Source organism: Falco biarmicus, chromosome 6 (assembly GCF_023638135.1).
Source record: "Falco biarmicus isolate bFalBia1 chromosome 6, bFalBia1.pri, whole genome shotgun sequence".
Lineage (NCBI taxonomy): Eukaryota > Metazoa > Chordata > Aves > Falconiformes > Falconidae > Falco > Falco biarmicus.
In genome coordinates this window covers 62,191,003-62,211,319 of record NC_079293.1, presented here as the reverse complement: position 1 = coordinate 62,211,319, position 20,317 = coordinate 62,191,003, and the positions used below count along the sequence as shown (strand labels likewise).

At 41.1% G+C, this 20,317-nt stretch overlaps 2 protein-coding genes across 3 annotated transcripts; both read left to right on the top strand.

Moving 5' to 3' along the window:
- The first annotated feature begins 2,723 nt into the window (after positions 1-2,723).
- On the top strand, positions 2,724-4,812 carry CALHM4 (calcium homeostasis modulator family member 4). The gene is made up of 2 exons (XM_056344688.1): positions 2,724-3,291; positions 4,064-4,812. Exons 1-2 carry the CDS (start codon positions 2,734-2,736, stop codon positions 4,466-4,468), a joined length of 963 nt encoding a protein of 320 aa, XP_056200663.1. The 5' UTR covers positions 2,724-2,733; the 3' UTR covers positions 4,469-4,812.
- Positions 4,813-8,665: 3,853 nt separating this feature from the next.
- RWDD1 (RWD domain containing 1) lies at positions 8,666-20,237 on the top strand. Of its 2 annotated transcripts, none has more exons than XM_056344056.1 (7): positions 8,666-8,820; positions 10,650-10,715; positions 11,944-12,074; positions 13,083-13,226; positions 14,257-14,389; positions 16,106-16,168; positions 17,882-20,237. In XM_056344056.1, the coding sequence occupies exons 1-7, from the start codon at positions 8,748-8,750 to the stop codon at positions 17,992-17,994; spliced, it is 723 nt and encodes a 240-aa protein (XP_056200031.1). In that variant the 5' UTR covers positions 8,666-8,747; the 3' UTR covers positions 17,995-20,237. The 2 variants fall into 2 exon arrangements, with proteins under 2 accessions (XP_056200031.1, XP_056200032.1); XM_056344057.1 differs by having other exon boundaries at positions 8,738-8,820; positions 12,021-12,074; positions 17,882-19,618.
- The last annotated feature ends 80 nt before the right edge of the window (positions 20,238-20,317 follow it).

Here is a 20,317-nt window from a genome sequence, read left to right as displayed (position 1 = left end):
GATTGAGAAAATGAAGCTGAAATGGTGTGACCAAATAAACTGGGGATTCAATGGCTCCAGTGAGGGAAACAAGTCAATGATGGACTGCACCCACATCTTCAGGAACAGAACAAAACCACCTTCTTAATTATCATCTGACTTTCAGCCCTATGAAAGTAGTAGAGGCTGGCACATTATCTGGCACCTGTTTTAAAACTTAACATAGACTTCACAGGAATCATCCAATGACAAGCAAATGACAAGCAAAAAAAAAAAGACAAGCAAAACCATGGCTAAGGTTTGCCCACATATCCTGTTTGCCTCAGATGTCAGCTATAAGCATCTCTCTGCTTCAGAGGCAAGGTGGCTGTCACCTCAGGTAGTGGTATTTTGGATTGCATTCAGTCCTAACTCTTCCTGGGCATTGGATAAAGAGCCTAAGTGTCTACCTCAGGACTCCAGGTTCCTCTGCAAAGGCAAGTACTTAAAGGTTTGATGTGCCGCCCAAGCTCTTAATTGGATCCAAACCTGTAATTTGTTCCATAATAGGATGACCTAGCAGGATTATTCACAGCACAGCATGAAAGTAAATGCCAAAGAAGTGAAAATGCAGCAGAACAAAGTTGTATTGATTGTATAAATTGCCTCATTAAACAGCCTTAGGCTGACTATGAATATTTCAGTGTTGTACATCTCTTCAGTTGCACATCTAATGCGTTTCTCGAGTAAACAAGTGATGCTTGGGAAAGCCTTCCTCCCTTATAAACAAAATAAGACATGGGCTCTCAAAGAAAGCTCAGCAGCAATCAATTAGAGATTTTTAAATGAACTGAGGCATAATAGAAGACTCTTATAAAACAGATCTTCAAAATAATTTTGTAATAGCCTGATGGGTTTATTTCACTGAATTTAAAGGAGGTAATTTTTTCCAAAATATAATGCCACCTGTAAAAAACCAAAAAAACCCCAAAAAAAAAGTTATTGAAAATCCCATGATACTGAGAAAATGAAGCTTCAAAATGGCAGTGTTCAACCAGCACTGGCATTTTGTTGTGCTACTTCTCTGCCTAAACAACCAAGAACTTAACAACAGGTTCCAGACAAGCTGTGGCAAAGTGCTGCTGGATGTTTCAGCGTGTTTCTCTATCACTTTTAATTTTGTGTAATAGTGTCACATAGTTTTGAAGGCCAATTACCAGTGAGAACCTCTTTCACAGATTGTGACTGGAGATGAGACAAGCAGATGTCCACCCTAAAAGTGCACTGGAGGAACAAGGTCTTGCCTAGTAAATAGGCAAGACGTGTAACACACCATCCATGCATGTAACAGCTGTGAGACTACCTCTGCCACGCAAGCAGATACCATGGGTCTTAAAACTATTTTTTGAGCTGAAAGTTATTATTAGCAACCCTCTCTGCAAGGGGAGAGAAGAGACTGTGCAGTCAAACACTATTATATCATGCGACCAAGTCCACACATGCTGGAGATAGTCTTCCATTACAGGTGGCTGTTTTCCTCATAGATTTTCTGCCTAATGTTTTTTTCTGTTCTTGGTAAAAATATTTATATTACAGGCAGTTTGACTTCTCAGAACTTAAACACAAGTATTTGCATATTCAGATCAGCTTAGGGTATGCAATGTAGAGAACTACTGGATAGCATGACCATAGACAAAGCGCAACCCTGAGAAAATGAGCAGGAGTGAAACGTTCTAAATTAACCTCTGTTTAAGGCTTGATTTGTGACAGATGCTGACAGCCCAGATCATGACTCCCAGTATTCAGAAAACAGTCCTGGAAATGTTTAACTGAAAAATTTCTACCTCTGTCCACAGAAGAGACTGACAATACTGACAGAAAATCTTAGAACTTGTAATCGCAAGCATGCTAAATAAATGCCAGCTATTATCATAAGCATGTCTGAAGCTGGCCTGACGCTGTGTGAATAGCAGATTACACATTACCAAAAAGAAAATCTTTCCAAAGGAAACATTCAGTCAGAAAAGAGATATGCTAGCTTCTTGCCACCTACAGGTGAAACACTAGAATTCTCACGGTCCAGTGCTAACTACATCTCAGACTCCAGCGTTTGGGGACCAAACTGCCCAGAACTTACATTAAATACAAATAGCATTAGGATTCCAATCTTTATGCAACTTATGGCCTCTTTCCTGGTTACATTTTAAATTTTAAATTCTTCAGTTTCTATAATCAATCCACTTGACAAGGCCTGCTTTGATTGCTTTTTTATGAAGAATAACTGAAAAATCTCCTTTTTTTTCCCCTCCTTACTCCCCTGCCATGCTTCTGCTAATTACCATTGATTAGCAAACAGCTTGCCAATTAACCCTAACAGGGTAGTCATTGGTTTGATAGCACTGCATGTTATCCAAATTAGTTTCAGGCAACTAGCAAGGGGCTGGCAGAGCTCACAATTGCCAAAAAGCTGAATGTTCCAGAACTACTGAGATAAATTATTGAATCAGTTAAAACACATGATTGGAAGTTTGTAAGTATTTTTAAAGCTAGTAAACAAGCTTCTAGTTATCATAGAGTAGAATCAAGAATTAGTGGGAGCAGCAAGACTAGCAGGGCTGTTTTGGTGTTGTGTTTGGGGTTTTTGTTTGTGGTTTGCTCAGTGGTTTTGTGGGTTTTTTTTATTTATGTTGTTGGAGTTTGTTCTACTCTAGTCTGCCATTAATGTTAGTTAAATATAACTAAAAGCTAGCACTGACTTAAAGCAAAAGATCTAAAATGACTTTACTTCCAAAGTGGTTAACTTTTCTAAAAGGCAAAGAGGTTGTTATTGCTAATGCTGTAATTGCAATATTGACAATTGGTGGGCAGCAACTTTTCTCTTTTTTTACATTCAGCTGTCCCTGTCACGTTGGGCAGAACCTTATCTATGGGCTGGCTTTCCTAGGAGTTCCTGCACTGATTCTTCTGGTTGTTGGCTATGCTCTAAATAACCAGACTTGGAGGCTGGTTACAGGCAAAAGGTCTCTTCTTGAGGAAACGGCTACACCAAACCGGTTACTGCAATGCAAACTGGTCTGCTTTGTCTTGTGCAGCATCACTGGGAGAGCACTGGTTGCTCCAGTAACATGGCTAGCAGTGACCCTGATAAATGGCTCATATTATGTCTGTGCTGTGAGTGAGTATGTGTCTGAGCATTATTACGGAGCTAATCCTAATGTTACTGCTAGTGAACGCAGAAGGATATTGGCTGCATTTCCATGCAGTCAGTTAGTTCCTCCGGAGCTGACCCGGGCCAGAGATGAAGTGATTCTTCTACTCCGATACCAGTCACAAGTGAGTAACTCATGTTGCTTCTATTGCCTGCAGAGCTAACGATGACAACTAGAGTTAATTCAGCAGACCAAGTGATAGGAAAAAACAGTATCTTCTGCCTCAAGTGCCAAATCTGTGTTTTGTGAAGCCCACTTTGTTCCTCTAAGTGGAACTGAACTTGAGGTATATAAATTACTATTTGTGGTTGTCCTGTTTATTACTTGCTACTGGAGGATGTATTCTTCCTTGTGTAGTATCTTGAAAAGTACTGTCAAGCAAGACAAACAGAAGTTCAAGAGCCAGAGAGGGTATGAAGTTCCTTCATTCAGACCTAAGAAACATGTGACTAAGGGGCCCAGGCTGTGAGAGCTCCACATGAAGCGTATTAAAATCTTGGGTTTAGATCAGACTCAATTCTAAAAACTTACATACTGGATAAATAACAGGGTGACATTTATATATAAATAACATTTAGTTGTCACTTCAGAGAAAATTGGTTTTGAACAGGCAGGCCTATAAACTAATATAGGCTAGGAATTGGATGGCTTCCGTAACAGCTGTGGAGGCAAAATCCTTAACAAATTACACAACAGAACTTTGTTAAACTTGACAGAAAGAAGCTACTTTACTACATGGCTACCTCTAGTGGGTTTAATGGCAACACACTATTACCAGGCTTGTACCTTGTTAACCTTATTTAGGAAAAGCAAGATAATCTTGCAGATTTTTCTGATGCTCAGAAGTTACTACTGTATTTTCAGCTGTACAGTTCTGTTCTTTTCTTCTTTTTAAGGTGGCTGGCTGGCTTCTAATTGCTGTGGTAGTCATCACTGTCTTCCTGTCTTACTGCCTGGCGAGCTGTTTCTCCCCACTCAGCTTTCTACATTTCAGATACTGGAGCAACTATGTCCATAATGAGCAGGAGCTCTTTGATGAAGCAACAGACCAGCACTCCAGGCTCTTTGCCATGCAGCATGTAAGGAAGTTCTTTGGCTTTGTCCCAGGGAGTGAAAATGTAAAGGAAATCCGTATCCCATCTCTCAGAGAGTGGCAAGCCATTTCTGGTCTGGCCTTTCTAAAACGAGTGGATGAGGAGCACTACGACTACAGCCTCCTCCATGACTGGGCTCTCAAGGAGTCTGTAAATGGAAAATACATGAAGACTGATGGGGACCCTGTGATCAAAACACACCACTGAGTGTCTGAGCCCCCACCAACACGCTGCAGAAAAACAGGAATGTGTCTAGCTCCACGTCAGACCTGAGCTGTTCTGGAACTTCTCAATGCCCGATACCATATTACACTGCTACATGATGTGAGCAAGTATGTCTTGCTAATGTAGTCCTTTAGCACATGCTTCCAGAAGCCTTTTCTGACTGTGTGTGATTCCTGTGGGATGTGATGGTCTAGGTCTAGATTAGGGTAGGCTGTTCCAGGCTGCAGCTCTCTGCTTTCTAATATTTGTACTAAAAGGATGAGTATGTAGTGGAAGAGAACGTTATTCCCAAATGCTTTTTCTTTCCTTCCATAAAAAAAAAAAAACACTTTGAAAATACTAGCTAGACTTCGATTGGATCATATGAGTTCCATTCTGCACAGACCAAAAGAGGTTATCCAGCTTTACCTTAGTGACCCCTAGCAGAAATGCCTTCTCTTCCACATCTTTCTTGTATTATGTGAATAAAATGTACTGAGCTAAGCCTGTGGCAACAGCAGCACAGAAGAAATGTATAGGGAAATGTCAGCAACAAAGGCTGAGTCTACATAGTGATGAGAGAACTTTCAGTTCTGGTAAGGAGATAAAATGCTCACTGAAAAGCACAGGATGGAGGGCCGCAACAGCTGTATGAACACCTACTTCACCTGTAGAAAACTGAGTTCAAATGTATTCTGGGTGAAAGCAATAGTAAGGTCAGTCTCCTATTCCTTTTGGATATACTTCACAATTTGTCAGCTGTTTGTGTGCTTGCCTACTGTACAAATAGCAAACCAGGATGGGAAACAAATCTCACTCTGCAGTAAGGTTTGCTTTGTCTGCAGAAAAACTTACAATCTAGCTGTACTACTGGGCCCATAAATACTACTGTGTTAAAAACTTCTTGCTGAACTTAGTGAAAGAAAGCTTAGTAATATTTTTGTGTTAATTCAGTGTGGTATGATGTGCAGTTACTGCATCTCATCTCTCCAACTCCCTGTCCAGAAGTTTCTAACTCTAAGGGCGGGGGAATGCATACCATAGTTCTTCATAATGCTTCCTGGATTGCTATGCCATGTACGTATGTCCATGTGTGTGCTACAAAGCCATATGCTAGATTATAGGAAGTTATCTGCTGTTAGTAAGTGACCCCAGAGCGTTGAAATGGAAAAATATAATTACTTAGTACATTTTACTAGGAGCCAACAGTAAGCTAAATTGCAGATCTTGGTAAAGTGTTTGGTCTTGAAGATTTAAACTTCTAAACAAAAGCAAGCACTTCATCAAATGCAAATAATGTATGTGCTGAATAACTGGAAAATTATGCATATTTTACATCACTAAACAAATTCTTACAAATTCTGATGTGTATTTCATCTGAATCCTAAACTTTTAGGTATGTGGTGGGTTGATCCTGGCTAGATTCCAGGTGCCCACCAAAGCTGCTCTATCACTCCCCTCCCCAGCTGGACAGGGGAGAGAAAATACAACAAAAGGCTGGTGGATCAAGATAAGGACAGGGAGAGATCACACGCCAATTACCATCACAGGTAAAACAGACTCAGCTTGGGGGTACTTAATTTCTTACCAATCATATCAGAGAAGGATAATGAGAAATAAAACCAAAGCTTAAAACACCTTCTCCCCATTCCTCCCCACTTCAACTCATTCACTAAGTTCTCTATCTCCTGCCTGCCAGTAGTGTGGGGGTGGAATGGGGGTTGTGGTCAGTTTATCACACGTTGTTCCAGCTGCTTCTTCCTCGTCAGGGGAAAGGCTCCTCACGCTCTTCCCCTGCTCCAGCATGGAGTCCCTCTCACTGGAAACAGTCTTCCATGATCTTGTCCAAAATCAGTCCTTCCCGTGGGCTGCAGTTCTTCACACACTGCTCCAGCGTGGGTCCCTTCCACAGGGCACAATCCTTCAGGCACAGGCTGCTCCAGCGTGGGTCCCCTGTGGGGTCACAAGTCCTGCCAGCAAACCTGCTCCAGCCTGGGCTCCTCTCTCCATGGGGCCACAGGCCCTGCCAGGAGCCTGCTCCAGTGTGGGCTTCCCACAGGGTCACAGCCTCCTTGGGGTATCCACCTGCTCCGGCGTGGGGTCCTCCACAGGCTGCAGGTGGGTACCTGCTCCAGCGTTACCCTCCATGGGCTGAGGGGCACAGCCTGCCTCACCATGGGCTGCAGGGGAATCTCTGCTCCAGTGCCTGGGGCACCTCCTGCCTCCTTCTGCACTGACTTTGGTGTCCACAGGGCTGTTAATCTCACATTCTCACTCCTCTCTCCAGCTGCAATTGCTGCTGTGCAGTTTTTCCACCCTCTTTAAATACATTATCCCAGAGGCACTGCCACTGTTGCTGATGGGCTCAGCCTTGGCTAGCAGCAGGTCTGTCTTGAAGCCGGCTGGCATCGGCTCTATCAGGGGAAGCTTCTAGCAGCTTCTCACAGAAGCCACCCCTGTAGGCCCCCCACCCCACTACCAAACCTTGCCACACAAGCCCAACACAAGGTAACAGAACTGCACTCTTCGTATGATCTCCCTAGGAAGCAAAGTACCACTATTAGTAAACACAATGTCCAATTTAACTTTAAAAATCTTTGTGTGTTTTTTTATTTAAGTAAGACAGAAGTGTAATCTGTAATACATGCACCTGATTTGTGTATCTGAAAGTTTTGGCAAAAAAAACCCTAGGCTGTGTCTGGATTTGCATGACAAGATACTAACTGCTGTCTATGTGGGTTCTTTCCACTTCTTGTGTTTTACAGTGCCACTATAAAATGATGCAATATTTGCAGCTAAGAGAAAAAGTGAACTGTCAAATTACTTTAATTTCTTGCTAAACTAACTTTTAAATTAAACTTCATGTTTTCTGATTTTGCCTACCTACTATTTGCCCTGTATTTTTTTAATAGTTTATAATTCAAAATCCTGATTGGAAGTACTAGCTGTATCTGTCATTCTGAAGTCAACCTACCAATATACAGACTATAAATAGACTATCAACCCTGTTAGCATATATTAATCCATAGTACCAAATACAGCTTTAGTACTATAGGTGATTTGGTGTATTTCCCTTCACACCTCTGCTCCCTGAAACATGTCATGGATTGGCAGTGAAGTCACAGCTTTCAAAAGAATTCATGATTACAGAAAAATGAATGGGCTGGTACTACAGAGTCTACCTGTGTCTGCTAAAACCTGAGTCATCTTACCCAAAATGAATTTAGAAATGCAGTTTGCTCACTTGAAGTGAAAATTATTCTATTCATGTCCACAATAAAAGTTTTCTGGAAACTCTGGGTTTTTAAAGGGCACCTAGGGGCAAAGTGCCAGCCATACATCCAGCAAACTGATGCACTTTAAAGCTACTCTGTGTACCCGCTATCCATCAGGGTCTGCTGTTGTTTAACCCTCAACAGTTTTGAATTCATCCTTGCGGGTAACACCCGCCAAGCATGGGAGCTCCCAATACTGCTAGCCTTGGCAGCTCCCGTTCTGCACTTACATAACGATGCTGCTTATGCGACGGATTTCTGAAATCAGCGAGTGTTTCCTGGGAAGCTTGCAAGTGCTTTTTAACTCCAAGCTGTACCACCGATTTTTCCAGCTCACCAAATGAACATCCAATTTCAGGCTGAAATGGCATTCAGCTGCTTCCATGGCACTCTCACACCACTTCTAGAAGAAGTTTCGAATCCCCTCCCGTTTGCTGACCCCTAAGAGTTTTCAATGAAAAAAACGATGAAGAGTGAATACCTGCCTAACAGTGTACTTTTTACAGCCACTCTGAAGCCTGCCTCTAGGGGGGGGTCCACACACCTTCAGAAGCCTAAGTAACAGAGCCTGCAGCCTCACGCACTCAGAACACCGCCGTTCCCAGCAGGGCCGGGTCAGGTAACGCACCAGGGCCGTTCCGCCCAGAGCTGAGCGCCAGCAGCAAGTACAAGAATTAACTGACCAAAGGGCACCGCGCTTGATCACTCTGTGAAGACAACCGAAGCTCAGTCAGGCAAAGCACAACCGCTTTTCACCTCAGGCGCGGCCCCTCGCCCGAGCAGCGTGCGCGCGCGCAAGCGCCTGTGCGGGACGTTCGCCACGTGCCGCGCGGCCTCCCGCCCCTCCAGCCCAAAGGCATCCACCGCCGATGGCGCGCGGGCGGCGGCAGGCATGCCTAGCCGCTGCCGGAGCGGAGCGCGCATGCGCGGGCCGGAGGGCCGAGGCAGGGGGCGGGGGTCGCGGCTGGGGGCGGGCGCCCCATGGCCGTTGGCGGCGGCGGGCGACGATGACCGACTACAGCGAGGAGCAGCGCAACGAGCTGGAGGCCTTGGAGTCCATCTACCCGGACTCGTTCACGGGTGAGCGGCGGCGGGGCCCGCGCCTGGCTGCGCCGCACGGCCGCGGCCGTGTGAGGGAGGGGCGGGAGGCCCCGGCGGGCGCAGCCGCCCCCTGCGCCGTGCCCGCCCGGGCGCCGCGCGCTATTAGCTGCACGCGCTCAGGGTATCTTTCTGTTTTTTTTTTGTTTTTGTTTTTTTGGTTTTTTTTTTTCTGGTTTTCCCTGGACGGGAAAGCAAAGCACTTGCCGGCGGCTCTCGCCCGGTGCGCGGCGGTGCGTGCGGCCGGCGTGGCGGTACCGGTGGCCGGCTGGGCGGTGCTTGACGCCGTGGTACCGCCGCCCAGCGCGGGCACCGGCTGGGCCCCGGGTGGCGGCTGGTGGAAGGTGCTCTTTGGAGAAGCCTCTCCGAAGACGCGGGCGGTGGCAGTCGGGCCATGGGCTGTGCGCTGCCCGGCTGTCCTGTCCGGCAGCAGCCCCTCACAGCACCGGGCGTTCGGGTGTGCTTGAAGGTGCCGGTTGCTCTGTAAGTGCGTTGCCGATGTCTGCCATGCTCCATCGCAGATGTGTGGTGGAGCAAAGGCCAGCTTTAGTTCCCAGGTGCAGTGTGTTAAATTGTTAAATTGCTAAAACTTTCGTATGATGGATACATTGGTTTGTCAGATGTTCAGGACTTCCTAGTTACCGTCAATTAAGAGTATCTGCTGTAGCAGCTAATCCGATGTGATTTATGGTGCTCAGTATCCAAAGAATTGTAACGGTGAAAAAAAATTTTGTATTTTCTGTTTCTTTCCTGCACGGTATCTACTCTGCCTGAGGTCCCGTAGTATCTTACTTGGCAGCAACTTCATCATACAGACATTTGCCCGTTACATTTGCTTTTGCTTTAATCTAAAAAGCTTTTAGATTCTTCAGTTTTACATTAAAGGTACACGAATTGATCTCTGGTAGCTGGGGATGCTGAATCACTGATACCAATATGGAAGTAATATACTTTCATATAGCTTCTACGCTGATACTTACTCTGAGTTACTGTTCATTTATGTAATGCTCTTATGCCCAAAAGAAGACGGAGGAAAAACGTTGGTGGTATGTTAGGAATCTGGCAAAATTCAATTAATACTGTGAAAGCATATATGTAGTAGATCTGGTACAGGTTATAACAGTGACACAGAGCAGTCCTTATCTGAGGATAGGGTCTGCAACCCACAATTGTGCAATGAGGCTTCTAGTTTGTGAAACTTTAGATCACAGAGCTTGCGGTTTTTGCATCTCTGTAGAACTGCTTGTCTGTCTTCTAGCTGCCTCATTCATGCAGTTTCATTCTAGTACTTACTTGGGTAGTACATTCCTGAAGAAAAGCACTATGTGTTTCTTTTCTGGTTTAAGAAGCATTTGTTACATTAAGCTGTCCTAAATACAGAAATAGGTGCAGACATACTACAAAATAGCCCAGGGTCAAGAGTGCAGTGGATGCTCATCACACATACCTGGTGCAGTAAAGCAAATAAGCTTTGGGAACTTTCTCCATGCATCCAGTGCATGAACAGAAGTCGTTTGATGGTGGGTGGATTTGCATTTTTTGGAAAAGTGAAACTTCCAAACGAGAAAACTTTCCAAGAAAGAAACTTTTTGATATTATATGGTTTCATTCAAAGAGCACTCCAAACATCACATCATATGGAAAATAGCTGTTTACTGAGAAGTATTTATTAATAGTGTAAAAAGATGCTTAACACTGTATCAGGCGCATCCTTGTTTCATTTGTCTTTGAGAAGTTCAGTTTTAATGATGTGAAGAACTTGCTGTCTGATTTTAAGGAATCTCTCCTTTTCTTTTTCATTCTTTGAACAGTATTGTCAGAAAAGCCGACGACTTTCACAATTACTGTGACATCTGAAGCAGGAGAAAATGATGAAAGTAAGTTGATCGTTTCTTAACATATATAGGAGGAGTTTCTGTGTAAGCCTAATTCTATCACCAGCAACTAGGTATACCTCCACCTAAGTGGAGGCTCTTGGGGGCCTGATCCAGCAAGCATTCCTCAGAAAATGTAGTTCAAGGATTCTGGTGATTGTGTTTAGTTCATAGAAATACTGTGCACTCTCACTAGGGCTACTTTCTGAGATGCTGAACCTCAAATACTTTGTAGCATAGCTTCAGAAAGTATTATGGATTGTCATCATCCCCGTAGTAGTTTACAGCCATGTTGTGAGGTGATTTTCTAGCCACTGTATGTATGCCAGCCACTTGGGAGAGCTGAGTCTGTGTACTGTGAATATGCAGTCCTCAAGAGCAGTTTCAGCGTGAAGAGCTGTGGGTCCCGACTCCCTATGTATTTGTTGGTATCGGTGATTGCATGGGCTTTTTGTAAGCAAGCCTTGCCCCAAGTAAGTTTGAGAGCTGCTCTTCTGGGTTACTGGATCAGAAGGAAGAAACTGGTGCTGTCTGCTTCAGTTTTAAAGGAGGAAGTCCTGCTTGGAGCAGGTGTCTGTGTTAAAGAGACTGCTGGACTGCCAGAACTGTGAGTCTGGAACTAAAAGGCGGCTTTCCCCCTGGTATTCTGGCAGTATATTTGAAAGGAACTTGATTCTCTTTTGCCTTGTTTCTGTTATCCTGGCTCTGGGTGGCTTCAGGTTGAATGCATTCTCAGCCAGTTCTCTGCTTAATAATAACTTCTACTGGGCATTGTGTCCTTGTCATATGATTTGTGTGGAGCTCTGGTACCCAACACGGAGGTTGATACCCCAGCCAGACACACAGTATTTGATGCATTAATATGCTAAGATTCTCTCTAGATCTGTTGTTAGGACTGTTCCTCATTTTCTCCAGCTTTAAGTGGAATATGAGGGAAAAGAGGTTACTGCTGTAGTACCCACTGTACCACAGAAGGTTTTCCCATTAATAGCCTTTAATAATTGGGTAGTATAAGGATAAACATAATCTTAATTTCTCAGAACTCTTGCGTTATATTTAAATCTGTTCATATAGTTTAACATCTGTTAAAATGTAAAAAGTAAGATGACCGTTCCTTTTAGACAAGAGTATTTTATATATTAAAATGTTTAGGCTGCTGATGCAATAGAAAAATATACAATGAAAGTTACAGAGTTAACACTGTAAGAATATATGCTTTTTCATCTTGTAGCTGTCCAAACAACCCTTAAGTTTACCTATAGAGAAAAATATCCTGATGAAACTCCACTTTATGAAATTGTGTCACAGGAGAATCTTGATGATAATGATGTCATGGACATAATAAAGCTGCTAGAACAACAGGTAAGGAACACTTAATATCTCTGTTCGGCTTGATATTACTTCACACTTTAGCCAGAAGTTCTCTCTCAAATCAGTTATGTTCTGAGATGTGTGCTACTGATTTGAAACCTATTCCATACTGTAGGGACTGACTTTGAGGTTTGAGTTTGGTAAATGATATTGAGGTAAATGATGATAATGAGGTAAAATATAGGGCTAATTCAGTGTGCACAGATACAATAATGAAACGGAAGTGCTCTAGGTCTTCCCAGCTTTTGCAGTTCTAGTTTAAGGTGAATTTGTTTAACTGTATATATAGTATTTGTGGAAATAAGCCACTTTAATTTTCTTTGGAAAGATTAAAAAATGCTACATTGATTTTTTTGATTCTTTCTAATAACATAACTGTTTGAGGGGGTGGATCTCTTCAACCTTTGGGATTTTGCATTGTGAAGGAGTGAGAAGGAAACACTTTCTCTGTTTCAGGAATTCTTGACAAGTCCCCCCTGCCTTAAAATGACTGTAATATGTTAAGTAGATGTACGTTCCTTCCGGTTTATTTCATATAACCTTCCTTCCATCAACTTATGTTTTTGGGGTTTTTTGGGAAACTGTCCCAATTCAAAGGGGCATAGAGTGGCATTAAGGAATAAGCCATTTCAGGAAAGCAGGAGTTCTGAGTGACTATTGTCCTGTTGTCTCTTATGATTTATGATACTCGTATCTTGGAGTTGTATTCCTAATATAAGTTTTGTTTTATTCATGAAAAAGCCTTCCAGATGTCTATAATATGTTGATAACCTGAACAGAGGTGTTCATCATTTGTGTTTTGCTGCGCACCCGTTTGGCAGTAACTTTAACTGGGCAGTTGACTTGAATTTTACAGCCAGCTTTTGAGGCTGGCGCAGAGCACCTCAGCTGTGTTACCTGCCTTTTCACGGCATACTGCTTTCTCAACACACTCAATGGAATTCAGCTGCTGAAGGTTTGAGGTTCTCCTTGTTTGAAGTTGACTTCTTTGTGTTGTAGGCAGAAGAAAATTTAGGAATGGTAATGATCTTCACTCTAGTCTCAGCAGTACAGGAGAAATTAAATGAAATAGTGGATCAAATAAAAACACGAAGAGAAGAGGAAAAGAAACAGAAAGAAAGAGAAGCAGAAGAAGAAGAGAAAGTATGTAAAAATAATGTTTTCAAGTAAAAATTTCCCACTTTTTTTAAATGCATGGTTTTGATGCAGGAGAAATTCTCAGTTATGCTGGGAGAGGAACATCAGTCCCAAAGCTGACACATTTTAAAACTGAAGGGCTAGAAGATTCTTTAGTGCATTTAACTGATAATTTTTTCCCCCCTCTGTGTTCTAAGGCAGTCTTTTCAGAGATTTATTGCATGTTTACGATCATTTCTAGCATTACTTCCTAAGGCAGGGGCAGAGGTTTTTCCCAAATGAAATCAAAGTCGCTGTAGCCAGTTTTTTGCTTGAAGAGGCAAGAAGGAATGGGGAGCAAAAAAGGCCTGGAATGTGGCGTGCTGCATGCAGGCTGCATGGTCTGAGGAAGTCTGTCTTCCTTGCTAGACTGAGCGGGTAGGGTGGAAGCAGTGGGACCAGTCTTCAAGACTGGTTTGTCTTCCCTGCTCCTGTCTTTTCTTCCAGCCACTGTGAAATAGTTTTTCCATTCATGGAATGTGCCATAAGTCCAACAACTGAGTCTTCACTTCCTTCCTGAGAAATAGCTAGAGCGTGATGGTACTTGGAAGGTTTAGTATGTCTGAAAATGGCAGAAAAATAGCTGGAAAAAAATATCCTTTTTTCTGTCTGAACAAGACAGAAGGGCTTATGTATTTTAACAGACAATATTTCAGTGTAGATTGCAGTTAAGAGTTGATAAGAAGTTCTGTGTACTTATGGTTAACCTGTATTAGTGGTGTGTTCCTAATTATTGCATTGTACGTCCAATACTAGTACGCAGGGCTTTTCTGTAAGAATTTCCACCTCAGTGCAGCTCTCTGAAGGGAGAGTCCCATGACAAAAAAACAGTAAGAATGTGTTCTTTGTATATTCTCAGGGTTAGGATTAATTTCTCAGAATAACTTCACAGCAAGCAGTGCTTCTGGAATGTTGTGATTTAAATAATTATGAGAATGGTCGTCTTTACTTGTAGATTTGCAAGTTATGTTTGCATCCTTGTTTTCTGTTCTTTCAGCAACGTTTTCATGGCACTCCTGTTACCATTGAGAACTTCCTAAATTGGAAAGCAAAGTTTGATGCAGAACTCCTAGAAATAAAAAGGAAAAAAATGAAAGAAGAAGAACAAGCGGGCAAAAATAAATTAAGTGGTATGACTTAAAACTGGTCCTGAAGTTTTTGCAATGTTATTGGACTACAGCTCTTAATGCAGTATTTCATTATTGTACTCCATGTCATGTGAAATCTTTGAGTGCAGAATTTGGGCTAAATACAAAGCTAATAGATACAGGATTTCTGCTGAAGGCATAAAAGTTCCCAAAATGTGCGTTTAAGCTTCTTTGTTCTGTGCTGGACAGTATATCAATTGGAGCTGCTACTGACAGGTGTTATTCTGGTAGAGATAGTTGGGGTTTGTTAAACAACAGAAAGAAAGAATCTACATCAGTTTATTGATTTTTGCCTTTATTGCACTGGATCATACAGTGACTTTAGATTATTCAAGCGCATGTGGCAGTTTGGGATGCTGTTGCAGGACTGAAGCAACACAGAGGCTGGCTGCTGCTGTGACAAGCTTAACAATGCCTAGTGAGAATGGCTCTGATATTTTTGGGGAAGAGCTTGTCATATCAGTGGTTTTGGGCTCTGTGTTTTGCAGATCACGGTCTGTCCAGCAGAAAGCAAATTCTGTATCCAGTGGGCAAAATGTGGAGGAAATTTCTTACCTATAGGTTCTCATAATAGAAGTAATCTTGGGCATTCTCCTCCACACTCCATGGCTTAGCTTTGGACCTGTTCTCCTGTGACGCTGGATCTACTTTTTAACCTGATTACCTGAGAAAACATGACCATGTGATCATGCTGTGTCTCTGTTATGTTTTCTCCAACCTTCTGAAGGCTTTTGAAACTTTTGACTAGTTTGGATGAAATTTGACAGAGAGATAGAAATTTTAATGGTAGGTAGTTTCATGAAAAGCTGTACAGGGTAGGGGACATGTTTGCTTCCCCTCTGAAGGGAATGCATTTGGGAATCTGCAAAGCTGAAATAGTAGAAATCAGGCTGCTTCTAGTTTTCTTGTTCTTAAAATTGTTAACATGCTGTGTCTGTTTTCCTCTATACAAGTCTGGTTTAGTTTTCTTTACAAAACTAAACCCAGATTTATTCTCAGATGTCGTGAGTGTAACCCCAGTAGAAGTAAAAGGTGTCTTAAATGTTTTACTGTGAACACCAACCAGTCTTGCTGGCAGAAGCTTGCATAAGCAGTGCAAATATAGACAGATTATGGTTTATGTGGAAAGTCCTGAGTTTTTCTTCCCCTACCTCCCAATTAGAAAGGCTTCTACTTTGCTTTGTGTAGTATTTCCTTCACAGATACGTGTGTATAGAAGCTGGTGATTTGTGTGTAGATCCAAGTTGCTTTTTGAATGAGGAGGACTGATGGAGGAGGCAGCTAATTTCCTTTCTTGTTCCCACAGAGGATTTCTTGTGGAATACAAGATGAGGACTGAAGCAGTAACAACTGATCACAGGCTCTGGGGCAATATGGTGTAAAATTTCCAAACCCCCATTATTAAAGCCTTAGTGACTGTAAGAAACAGTAACCCGTTCACATGTGAGAGCAGGAAGCCTGCTGGCATGGAAGAAACCTGGATGAATACTCAAAAAATTAGAACGGGGAACTTACAGAATAAGTAGCTTAAAAAAACCCAGAACAAAACAAAAAACAAACAAAAAAAGCCCACCTCACCCTGCTCAAAATGGTTAATTTTAAAAGCCTAAAATACATGTGCTAACTATTGTTGCCTTAGGTTGGTCAGTATTTCAGATTTTGACTTGCTAATATGTTATTTTTTACTTTTATTTGTAGGTAAGCAGCTGTTTGAAATGGATCACAACCTTGACACCTCTGACATCCAGTTCTTGGAGGAAGGTAAATTTCTGTTTGTTTCCACAACTGAAAGACAGTGGCTTAAAATAGGTCAAAATTCCTAAGCAAAATCTCTTATTATATTTCTGTCCTAGTATCTTACCTTGATACCACTTTTTACATTAGAAGAACTTTAAAAGTATTGTTTTGCAAATTGAAGTGCTTTTAGTTTCTTTCAAAAAACAAACAGAACAGTTTCAAGATGCTGAAGTGTACTTACTTGCAGTTTTGAGCTTGAGTTGGTTTTACTTCTGTTGCTTCTATTCAAGTTTTTGGACTGGAAGCAGAACCAAAAACAAGTAAAGCAAAACCAAAAAAGACAACCGCCAGCCTTCTTACCCCGGACTTCAAGCACAGATCTTGAAATTCTGTCTCCTTTCTGAATCTTGACCTGCAAGATGTTTACAATTGGTGTTAAATGAAATGCTGATTGCATCTGTGCAACCCAGTTCTTAATGGTTTTGTGCACACTTATTTATTGTCTTACTGAAAATGTCTGACCTGGTGCCAGCTGAAAATTTTGTAAACCTGTGCCAAAAGATGTTAAACTTGGAAAATATGTTGGAGATAAATCAACTAAATCTACTCACAGTCACTTATCAACTTAATTTTCTGTACTGTCTTTTAATATCCTTGTTTAAAAGACTGATTTTTGAGTTAAGACAGCTATTTAATGTAGCTGCATTATCTACTGGTATTGCAAAACACACGTGGAAGAGTCAACAATTTTCTCTTCAAGTTACAATGTAAAAGTCATTTATGAACATCAGTGAGTATAAACTTGAAATGGTAGTAATGAGGGAGTTGAGTTTCTTTTAGTTAGGGGGCATAATTTAAACTTGTCTTCCTCTAAAATGTCTGAAGTGAAGCTGGGTTGTTGATAGACCTCTGTATTTGGGCTCTGTACCCAAATGACTTGCGATTAATGGATTAATTTTTAATCCTGTTTCTATTGTGATTAAAAACTCCTGTTCTTATTGCTGTTTGCATTCTATCAACAATGCAACAGGTTACTAACTGCAATTTAATATTGCAATACTGTGTAATAAGTAATTCTAATTTTTACAGTTTAAACAGGATAATGTTGTTATCTTTTAGAAGGAGATGGTTTTAAAGGCTCTTTCAAATCTAGTGAAAGAAAACAACATTACTTAGTGGCCAGAGGATGTCACTGATGATAGTCACAAACAAAACAGCAATAATCCTCCAGTTTTATCCTTAGGTCAGCATCATCTTTTTCAGAAGAAAGTGTGAAACCATACAAAGCTTTTAAAATTTAAATCTGAAAGCAAATGTATGTATGTAGGCATATAAAATGGTGTGTAAGGGTTGTTTGGGTTTTTTTGGGGGGGTGTCTTTTTTTTTTAATAAACCCTGTGTTTTTGTGGCTATGATTGTAACTATTCCAGCACCTGAGATCCTGAGCTCCTACTTTGATGGTACCTGGGAGAAAAGATCTCTGCTTCTAGGATCTATAAATTCTCCCAGTGCATTCTGAGGTCCTGTGTGACTTTTGTCTTGTCTGAGTTTTGGTATGAGGGAAAAAAGTTTCACTTTAGTTGTAAAAAGATAAAATGGAAAAGGAAAAGCCACATGTCTAAGTCAGTTATCAGCTACCTACATTGAAGAATAAATACAAAAAAGCATTGTTTATTTTGTAGTTAGGTACTGGTTTCCTACTTGCATGAAAATAAATTATTTTTCTGTTCTTTGCAGCTGGAAACAGTGTGGAGGTCGATGAATCTTTATTCCAAGAAATGGATGATTTGGAGTTGGAGGATGAAGAGGATGACCCTGACTACAACCCTGTTAATTTAGATAGCGATTAGACTTTTTTGAACTGGCTCTGTCATCAGTATGGACATATGTAAGCAGAGAGGGACAGGCAGGAAAGCCACAGTATCTGTGGTTTTAGTAGTGTGTATTGGTTTTCTTTTTTTTTTTTTTTTTTCCCCCAAAGAAAATAACCAAGATATTTTAAATCCAGGAGAATGGTCTTCTGCTGACTTTCATAATAAATAAATTAACTTTAATATTTCAGATGAAAAATTTTAGAAATTTTGATCTGTCTGAAAATGCTATTCTACTTGCTCTTACTTTTTCCCTCCCACTTCTGTAATTGTCCTTTGAAGAGACGTGACAACGAGCAAGATGGAAAGATGTTATAGCAAGTACTGAAGACACCTGCCTCTGAAGGCTGAGCAGCTGTTCTGCTATCTTCCACCTGGGATATACATGGGCAGCTTTGGTGAATAAAAGGGATCACATACTATGCAGTTATTTTTTTTTATGTTTTTTTCTTGTGTGGAATTTTGTAACACTTGAAGTCAGTTCTGGTACCCCAACCTAGCAGCTGTAGATAGGCAGTTCTAGTCACCTTTTAATAAGGCATCACTTTAATAAAGTTGAATGGAAATGCTTTCCATACCACTACATAGTAGTAGAACTACTACATAAAATCTTCTGCTGTCCTTGAGTACAGTAGTTTCAAAATGACTAGTTCAAATCTGTGGGGAAAAAATCAGAATGAGGTGGAAGTCCTCTTGAAAAGTTTGGTTGATTTGTTCAGAGAGGAAACATAATAAGTGAAGTGCAGTACCAGGATTTATAGGGTTCTTAAAGGTCTGAATGTAATGGGTGTTGTTTTAGAAGCATCGTGTTGGCAGCTTATAAATGCACAATGTACAGGAAAGCTACACATCAACTCACGGATGTTAACCATCCTGCAGAGTTGTGTATGGAGCCAACAGCTTGATGCTAGACGACTCCTCCCTTCCCACCTCCAAAAAAACCCCAAAACACTGCGAGAACTGTGGTGTTTAAACATGCAGTGTTTGAGACTCCATCAGCTAGAAGGATGACTATGGATGAAGGTTTCAAAAGACAACTCTCCAAATAGAGAACCACCAGGCGCCTCAATGATTAAACACTGTGTGCTGAATTTTGAAATACTGTTCGTAGACTGCCTTAACTGCACCAGCTTCAACCTTTGAAGAGGGTTGCACTAAAGTATTGCAGTGTTTAGAGGAATAATAAATTTATGAATTCAATATTTGGAAATACTGTATTCAGAATTTAATTCCGGAAATAATTTAATGGTGTATAAGATTCTCTGCTCATATCGCTTGAGAGCACCTGTTTAGGATGATCTCCTTTAACATGTTTTCAGTAGTCTTTTCGTTTTGTATTCAAGATGAATGAGTTTCTATTAGGTAGAAATAAATGTTCAAGTACCTTGTAAATACTTTTATAAATTAACCATGTGCCTTTGCTCCTACTGTCCTCTATTTGATCTTTTTAATTTTGGCTACTAAGAGCTCTAAACAAGCATCTAGTTTTCAATGATAATGTTGTATGTTTCAAAGCAATAAGCGAGATCTGTGTTCCAGCAGTTACCAAATATGTTAAAAAAAATGTGAGCTAATGTGATATTAAATCTGAATTTTCCAAAGATACAGTTGGATTGAAAGGTTCATAGTGACTACATCCAGCTTCCTGTGTAATTGCTAGGATGCTTTAAAATGCTCTTCAGTACTGGTCTTAATTTACTTCTGGTATGTCTCAATTCAGCTGCATAAAAATATTTAACTCCTAAGGCTGCTTTTCATTTTCAGCAATGTATGTTTAAAACTGGCATTTTTTCATAGGAGTGAATTAGTTCTCTTTACATCTGAACTGAATCCAAGAATGCAGTGTAGTCTGTGCAAAATGTGGTAATCTGAGAAAATTTTCCAAGTGGGTCACTGACAAGAATGATGTACGTATGAAAAAATGTTTCTTGTTAATGGCATTTCTAGATTAATGAAATTTTCTAGTCTGTTTTCACACTAACATATTTATTGGTTTTCAGGCAGAGGGTCTGTAGCTGAAACATGTTAAAATGTGAAAACACTTTCACTGTTACATCTTATATTTCAAAGCAGAGGAAATAAGGTTTGAAGTGACAAAAAATTGCATAAAGTCTGTTCCTCCAAGTCTTTGGAACAAGTTTCAGTGACTCAATCTGAACTTCAGATTCATTTAGCTTTGTTAGCAATTAACATCTGTGAAATAAAAGGGAATTTGACTGAGAGTAAGCTCGGCTATGTTTGCGTGTTTTAGATTGCTGAAATGGAATGAGGTAAGGTTTCTTTGGTGGTAGAAGTTTAGGTG

Coding starts and splice junctions, on each gene's coding strand:
- RWDD1 (XM_056344056.1), top strand. CDS start 8,748: ATGACCGACTACAGCGAGGAGCAGCGCAACGAGCTGGAGGCCTTGGAG. Junction 8,821..10,649: donor CTACCCGGACTCGTTCACGG/GTGAGCGGCGGC, acceptor TTCTTTGAACAG/TATTGTCAGAAAAGCCGACG. Junction 16,169..17,881: donor CATCCAGTTCTTGGAGGAAG/GTAAATTTCTGT, acceptor TGTTCTTTGCAG/CTGGAAACAGTGTGGAGGTC.
- CALHM4 (XM_056344688.1), top strand. CDS start 2,734: ATGACTTTACTTCCAAAGTGGTTAACTTTTCTAAAAGGCAAAGAGGTT. Junction 3,292..4,063: donor TACTCCGATACCAGTCACAA/GTGAGTAACTCA, acceptor CTTCTTTTTAAG/GTGGCTGGCTGGCTTCTAAT.